At 31.3% G+C, this 8,114-nt stretch overlaps 1 protein-coding gene across 2 annotated transcripts; it reads left to right on the top strand.

Moving 5' to 3' along the window:
- Positions 1 to 522: 522 nt before the first annotated feature.
- On the top strand, positions 523 to 3,749 carry LOC111688605. Of its 2 annotated transcripts, none has more exons than XM_046947300.1 (2): positions 523 to 3,396; positions 3,578 to 3,749. In XM_046947300.1, the coding sequence occupies exons 1-2, from the start codon at positions 616 to 618 to the stop codon at positions 3,692 to 3,694; spliced, it is 2,898 nt and encodes a 965-aa protein (XP_046803256.1). In that variant the 5' UTR covers positions 523 to 615; the 3' UTR covers positions 3,695 to 3,749. The 2 variants fall into 2 exon arrangements, with proteins under 2 accessions (XP_046803256.1, XP_046803257.1); XM_046947301.1 differs by having other exon boundaries at positions 525 to 3,396; positions 3,575 to 3,749.
- Positions 3,750 to 8,114: the final 4,365 nt, after the last annotated feature.

Raw genomic sequence — 8,114 nt, 5'->3', positions numbered from 1 at the left:
AGACTAGACTATAGACTAGACTATAGACTAGACTATAGACTAGACTATAGACTATACTATAGACTAGACTATAGACTAGACTATTGACTAGACTATTGACTAGACTATAGACTAGACTATTGACTAAACTATAGACGTGCCAGTACTTCTTGCACAGCTGATACTAGGGTATAGAAAGGGATCCTACTGAGGTCTTCGGTATTTTGTTGATATAAAACTTTATGATTATTATTTTAGTTCTTCTTAAAATATTTTTGTAGATTTGACAAAATACTTACATTTGTTAATTGTTAAAATTCACACCTAAAAAGACAAAAAAATTAAATCTTAATAAAAAATTGTATACAAGTAGTATCTGTGTACACTAAACAGGTATATTTCATATACCTGTTTAGTGTTCCCTGAGTAGTATTATTAAATAATGTTTTACAACACTAACACTTGTTTCATTACCATTTGTATTTTCATCAAAATTATTTGTGACAATTTATTTTTTCAATTTCGAAAATTTTCTCTGAATAACCATTTGGAGAATTTTTAAGTTGTATAAAAATTTTCATCAAATTATAACAAAATTGAAAGTTAAAAATTTTTTGTAATTATTTCTCTCGGAAAATGACTAACTGGTCCTCGAGAAAACGTTTTGAAAATAATCCTTATCCGTTTCATACTAAAAAGAAGCGTAAAAAATTCTATTGTAATTCGGATTATCCAGCGGAAAACAAAGAAAATTTTATAAACTTTTTAAATCTAAAAACAAATCAAAAAGATAAAACCTCTCAGTATTTATATGCAGATCCTTGGTTTTTAAAAGAGGCCACCGAGAAACAAACTAACAGATTAAAAGGAGGCGGTGTAGGACTAAGTGAGCAACAGGACATTTTTTACGATTGCGAATGTGAGCCCGAACCTCAATTGCAAATATTTGAGATTATAAATGAAATTAAAAATCCTAGAGAATTTAAAAGTCTGCTCAAACAAATGGCTTATACCTCGAATATCTTGTATCGTACCTTTCGTCAGGCTTATAGTAAAACAAGAAAATGTAATCAGAATTTACGGGAAACTAGTTTTAAGCAAATGGCTTGTGGTGATATGAATCCTTTGGAAATCGTAAATATAGAAATACCTCATAGTAAGCAGAAGCATTTGGAAGTGGAAAGATATGATTCAATAAAAAAAGTTAAACGTGAAAAGAACAAGTCATCAAGACCACGAAATTATACTGAGGAACAGCAACAGCAGCAACTGGGATCTGTATGTCCTGGCTGCCAGGATAAAGAAAATATGTGTGACATATGTTTAAACGCTAAACAACCGGAAATTGTTCTATGTTGTAGCCAAAGTTCCCAAAAATCTGAGCATATAAAGGAAGTTAATAAAATTGAGGAGGCTCACAAAGGCACTATCAAACAGGAATGTGATTTCACTAACTGGTTTCCGGAAAGTTCTCCCTGTTTAGTAGAAACCAATGCTTGTCAGCAATACGATAAAGATCTACAACATTTAGACTTTTGCGAAAGATGCGCAGTATTGAGAGGAGAAAAGCCTTGGCCATCTAATAAGCCAACAGACGACGAAGCAAAAGTTTGCGAAAAATCTTCACAAACTTGTCAGAAAGTAAAATGCTGCAAACCCGAAACTTGTGCCTCAAAACCCTTAAGACAAGTCCAGCAAACAGCTAAACAAGTTCTAAATTTAAATCCAGTATGCGTCACCATACCTTTGAAATTGCAAATTGATTCACAAAATTGTCAATCACGTTTCATAGAAACGGAAATCATAATGGAAGCATCCTCGGGACAACAAAGTAAAACACAAAATGTACAGCAACCTATAAGAACTCTAGTTCCAATATGTCCTTCTACAAGTGCACCAGTATACCACCAAACTCCAGCTATAACTACCAATAAACTTCAGCAGAAAAATGGCAGTGATCTCTTTTACTCTTGTATTTCCAATTCGGGCATTATAAAACCCAATGAAACGATGCCAATTGGTGGGGAAAGTTCTTTAAATGAAGTGCTAAATATTATAAAGAAACGCATGCCAAGTGCAGAAGAAATACCTGCCCCGTTATCCAAGACCATAGGTACCCGAATGTCACAACCAGCCAGTGTTATAACCACCACAATGACCGAGCCAAAAGAGCCCAACAGTAGAGTTGATTTTACACAAACTGAACAAGTTGCAGCATCAATAACTCCTCAGCTAGATGCTAAATTAAAAGCTCAAAAACTTAGAGCCGATCTTTTGGGAGAAGTCAGAGCTGCCCTAGAACAAACTACACCTGTAGCGGCTCTTAGAGCATTAATGGAAGGTAAACGTTTTTCATTGCCCACCTCGGATATGAGACCTAAAGAATCTTCCAATATAAAAACACCAGCAAGACATAGTATGCCTAGTAACTATGCGGATTTAGCAACTACAAATGCACCTTTACAACCTATAAAGCCATTAACAGCTCCTATCCAAAAACCTGCTCTTGCTCCCAAACCCTTACAAACAACTAAACCCTCAAGCTTTGTAACCGAAACTGTACAAACAGATGCTTCCGCCATTAAAGCATCCGGTCACTATAAACGTAATGAAATGCGCAATGAAATCCAAGAGGAATTAAAAGAACTTTTAGAACCCAATCCCTTAAAAGCGAAAACAAAATATGACCCCGAAGAAAGAGATGAAATTTTGCTAGATCTTTATAAACTCTTTCATCCGGATAGTGCAGGACGTTTGCCTAAACAAATTAGTCGAGAAAATGCCTTACAAGATATTAGTTATCTTGTTAAACCGGAATCACCTTTAACCGATGCCACCTCACCTAAAACTAGTGATTCCCAAGAAAGTATTATACAAAGCATCAAACATATTCTAAATCCTAAAAGCCAACAAAAATCAAAGAAAAAGAAATACGATAAAGAGACTAAAGAGAAAATTTTAGAAGATTTACAAATTATTCTAACACCACGTCAAAAGAAACCGGAAATTAAAAAAGAAATACGAAACAGTGTTTTAGAAGATTTACGTTTTATGTTGGATACTGGCCTAGAAAGTACTTCCCCTCACAGACCCCCTAGGTTGTCACAATTGCAAACAACTACTACAGCAGATACCGGTCCAAGTTCCTCTCGAGCTCAGGATATAAAACAACAACAAAAGCCACAAAAACCTCCCAATGCTATAAGAGATAGTCTAATAGCTGATCTTAGGTATTTACTAGATACTACACATCCTAACCAACCTATTCAAAGCAATACTTTGGAAGAGAATGTAGCCTCAACGAGACCAGCAGTTAGAAAACCTCCCGGTGTACCAGCAAAGCCTAAAAAATCGAATAGCATAATATCTTCCGAGGTTTCTGTACACGATAATGATAAAGGCAGAGATAAACATAAGGTTAGTAAAGCTTTTTTTTATTAAAACTATAGTTATCCTATTATTCTGAGGTTAACATTAACAAACCACACCCCCACTTTATTTAACTTTATTTGTTAAAGGAAATTTTTTTTTATTTTTCTATTAACGACAATTTCTCTTAAATATATTTGAGATAAATATTTATTTTTCTCTCCAGTAGGTAGAGCCAAAAGTGACAACTAGTGGAAATAAAGTTACAAAATCATCTTCCTCCGATACATTTTTCTTTGAAATGCAAGATCAATATCCAAGAAGTTCACAGCAAAAGAACAAATAAGAATGTCGTTGTAAAATTTTTAACATGAATTAATAAATGTTTTATCTAAAAGATATTTTCTAAATCTGGGTTCTATTTCGCAAGGTTTATTACTTGGTAACGATTTTTTTGTATGCATTTATATGTTCATACAACAATTTCCAAAGCCGACAACTTGATCATTTTTGAAGAACATGTAATCTACATAGTAAGGAATAGTCATTACAATGTCTGTCTGTACAAAATTAATATATATATATATATATATAGCGCATATGTACATATAAATAAATATATATGAAAAAGTGTTGCAAATAATACCTTGCCAAACATATTCCAAATAGCACTTGACAGCATAAGGTCAGAAGTTGTCAACTCAGAGCATTTTTGCACAAAACCATAAAATGTACAGCGAAAAACAAAAACAATCTGAACTATAAAAACCTCCTTAAAGTGCAGAATTTAAATTTTGTAATTGAACTTGTCACAACTAGTTTACGTTCATGTTTAAAGAAAAAACAAATGAAATTTGCTAAAGACCAAACACGACTCGGTATAAAATTGTACTAAAAAAGCAACGAAATTGTATACAACAGAACTTTGCAAATAATGAAAAAGTGGCAGCAAGAAAAAAGTAATGGACTAAAGTGTTGCAAGTTAAATTCTGTAAAATGAAAGTTTTTTGCACCTGAAAAAAATGTGACAGAAAAGGATGCAATAAAGAAAAAAAATATATTGCAAGGCAACGGAAACTTGTTAGTTTTTAATTTAATTTTTGTAAAAAAAAAGGAATGGCAAGAGTCAAATTGGGTTTCTAACTAACTAACTAACTACCTACCTACCTACCTAACTAACTATCTATCTATCTATCTATCTATCTATCTATCTATCTATCTATCTATCTATTTATCTATTTATCTATTTATCTATTTATCTATTTATCTATTTATCTATTTATCTATTTATCTATTTATCTATCTATCTATCTATCTATCTATCTATCTATCTATCTATCTATCTATCTATCTATCTATCTATCTATCTATTTATCTATCTATCTATCTATCTATCTATCTATCTATCTATCTATCTATCTATCTATCTATCTATCTATATATCTATCTATCTATCTATCTATCTATCTATCTATCATCTATCTATCTATCTATCTATCTATCTATCTATCTATCTATCTATCTATCTATCTATCTATATATATATATCTATCCATCTATCTAACTCATACAAAAAACAACACACAAAAACAAGAACACTTTGACATCCAAAATTATATTTTTAAATAAAATGGGCGGAACGGCTATAGTGGGCCTAGTACTTTACATATTAAGAATATATTGACTGCTATACAGTGGTATAGGAAAAAAAAGAGGGAAATAATTCGGTAACTTCTAAACGGTTAATCCGATTTTAATGAAATATAGGCCAACCAGGGGCCCGGCGGGGGGCTATGTTAAATTTTTAAAACGATCCTATTTCTTCATTTGAGTTCCGATTTAAAAAAAATAGAATCTCCTCATCGAGCACTATAAAAAATGTCGTCATAGCACTAAATTATCTCTTCTAGTTTAGGAGATAATCGCATTTGAAAATTAAAATTTTAAAATTTTTACCGTCCTTACTTTAGTTTTTAGATAATAGCGGGTCCAAATATTCCCAATTTTCGCCAATTATGTAAAAATCATGACTGAGTCCAAAGTTATAGGCTTTTTAATTAAAAAAATTAAAAAAGGCAATTTTTTGCCATTTTTTGGGAAAAAAAGTATCTTTTTCTTTTTAAGTTATCTAAAAAGTCTCCAAGAAGACGTATATAGAATTTATACTTTTTGGAAAGCTGACTTTACATAAAATACTATAAATGAAATAAGACCTAAAAATTTTTGATACCGAGGGGTCCAGGTCCATCCAAAAAAACCCTATTTTTATGCAAAATTCAATTTTGAGCAAAAATTCTCAAATCGCTTGGTCGATATCAAATTATAGTGACCTGTTTTATATGACCCAATATGTTCTGTTAATCATTTTCTAACGGGTTTCGATAACCCCGCCCCTGGTATGGATATAATAGGCAAAAAACCAAAAAATCCCATTTCTGGGATTTTTTAAAACTTTTTTGGGAATTCCGGGATTTCTAATAAGAAAATTCGAAATTTTTATTTAATTTTGGATTTTGAGTAAAAAAATCTACTTAACTGTAAAATTTCATTAAAAAATATTTATAAATAAAATTTTTATTGCAATTTGAAAAATTTGAATCTTCGCAAAATCTGAAAAAAAAAAAATTTTTAATTTTTAAAAAAAAAAAGTATTCCGCGAATTTTTTAATTTTCAAAAATTATATACAGTTTTGAAAAATAGATAAAATTACCTTTCCATTGATATATAACATGCCTACCTAATGTTTTTTAAGTGACAAATTAATAAGGGAAAACTCAACATCTTTTAGAAAATTTACCTAGTACTATTATTTTCATCCATAAGGTTAACTCATAAATTTGTTACATATATTGATGAAAATAATAGTACTAGGTAAATTTTATAAAAAATTTTGAGTTTTCCCTAATTAATTTGTCACTTAAAAAATATTAGGACATTTGTTATAGGGCTCGATGAGGAGATTCTATATACGAAATTTTTTTGAAATCGGAACTCAAATGAAGAAATAGGATCGTTTTAAAAATTTAACATAGCCGAGGTGTCCTAATTTGAAGACCCCCGCCGGGCCCCTGGTTGGCCTATAAGGTCCAAATTTAAAACCCTAAACCCGTACTCGTCTAGGTTGTAAGTTTATACAATAAGTCGTTTATGTCCAAAAGTAACGCATTTGTATTTTCTGATTACTTTTAACTGTTTCTGACAAGCCACCTTCAAAACTGACTAGTACAGGAATATGTCTGTTCCTGTACTAGTTCTCTGTACAGTCTCAAAAAATATAACAGTTCTTAAATTTTATAGTAGCGGAGATCCATTTAAACGTTTCGGGTAAACTTATGGAACTACATTCATCAAAATTTGCATTAGGAACTTTTCAACTGAACATTTTGAAGAAAAAAGGGCGGACATTCATGAGGAAGGAGGGGGTTTTGAAACCCCCCGTATGAACTAAATAAAAAATGTGTGTATCAGAGAAACAATGAGAGCTAGAATCTTAAAATTTTACATAAAGAACTTTGACATTCATATTAACATTTATATAGGCGGGCTCCTTGAAATTGCTACCTATAGAGACAAGGCTTACATGAGCACACAGTAGGACATAGCTAAGTTAAACTCAGAAAGTGGATGACCAGATCAGCATAAAATTCTATACTATACATACATATCTAGTTTCGCATTTCTCAGTCCTTTTGTCATTCGTTTAACACGTTGATGAGACATACAAAAGGTTTGACTTAAATGCACAACACAAAAAAAAATTTTGTGGATATTATACTTTGGCTATTTTGTAATTTCTAACTGTAACAAAACAACAAGTAAAATGAGAAAAACTATTTTTGCTAAAGAATTAACAATGGCGGCATAAAAAAACCCTTCGAAAAGTAACAATGCGTAAATTACAAAAACAAGCTAAAGAACGGCTGAACTCACGTTACGGTATTATTTACATTAGGAGGGCGTCAAATATATGGAGATAAACAATTTTTACGAAATCTGATTGTTTATTGTCCGTCTGGCCATTTCAATTTTTTAAACATCTACTTTATTTGTGTTTATATGCAATTATCACAACTACATACAACAACAACAACAAAAGCAATATAGTTGTTTAGTATTAAACTACCTATTACCACCTTCTCAACTTTTAGAATAAAAAATAACACGCACTCATTCAGTCAGTCACTTGCAAACATTTCATATCCCCGAAAAAAAGAATGAAATTCACAAAGAAAAAAATGTAACGGAAATTAATGTCATTCTGTATACAATCTTTTGTAGTTACACAAGTATGTGTTAGAGTAAATTTTTGTGTGTTGCTGAAGTGTGTATTTATTGTGAACAGGAGAGTGAAAAAAACTTCCATAGAAGAAACTTTTACAGTTATTTTCTTGTTTGTATGTAAACTACATTTCAAACTAATACTAACACACAAACTATAGTTTTTGTGTCAATTTTTTTGGTCAGATGGCGAAAACTCAATTTTTAACCGTTTCGTTAGCTTAACATTTTAAATTGATATAGAGGAAGCAAAAAATAATCAGTTAACATTTAAAAAAGTATTTTTTAACACTTTTTTAAATGTTAACTGATTATTTTTTTAAGCTCTAATGGGCCAAACAATCAGAAAAAATTGACAAACAAGACCCGAACTAAAACCGAACTGGAGCTGAACTAGAACTGAACTAGAACTGAACTAGAACTGAACTAGAACTGAACTAGAACTGAACTAGAACTGAACTAGAACTGAACTAGAACTGAACTAGAA

This window comes from Lucilia cuprina, chromosome 3 (assembly GCF_022045245.1).
Source record: "Lucilia cuprina isolate Lc7/37 chromosome 3, ASM2204524v1, whole genome shotgun sequence".
Classification (NCBI taxonomy): Eukaryota; Metazoa; Arthropoda; class Insecta; order Diptera; family Calliphoridae; genus Lucilia; species Lucilia cuprina.
Note: the sequence above shows the minus strand (reverse complement) of the source record. Positions and strands in the feature narration are given on the sequence as shown.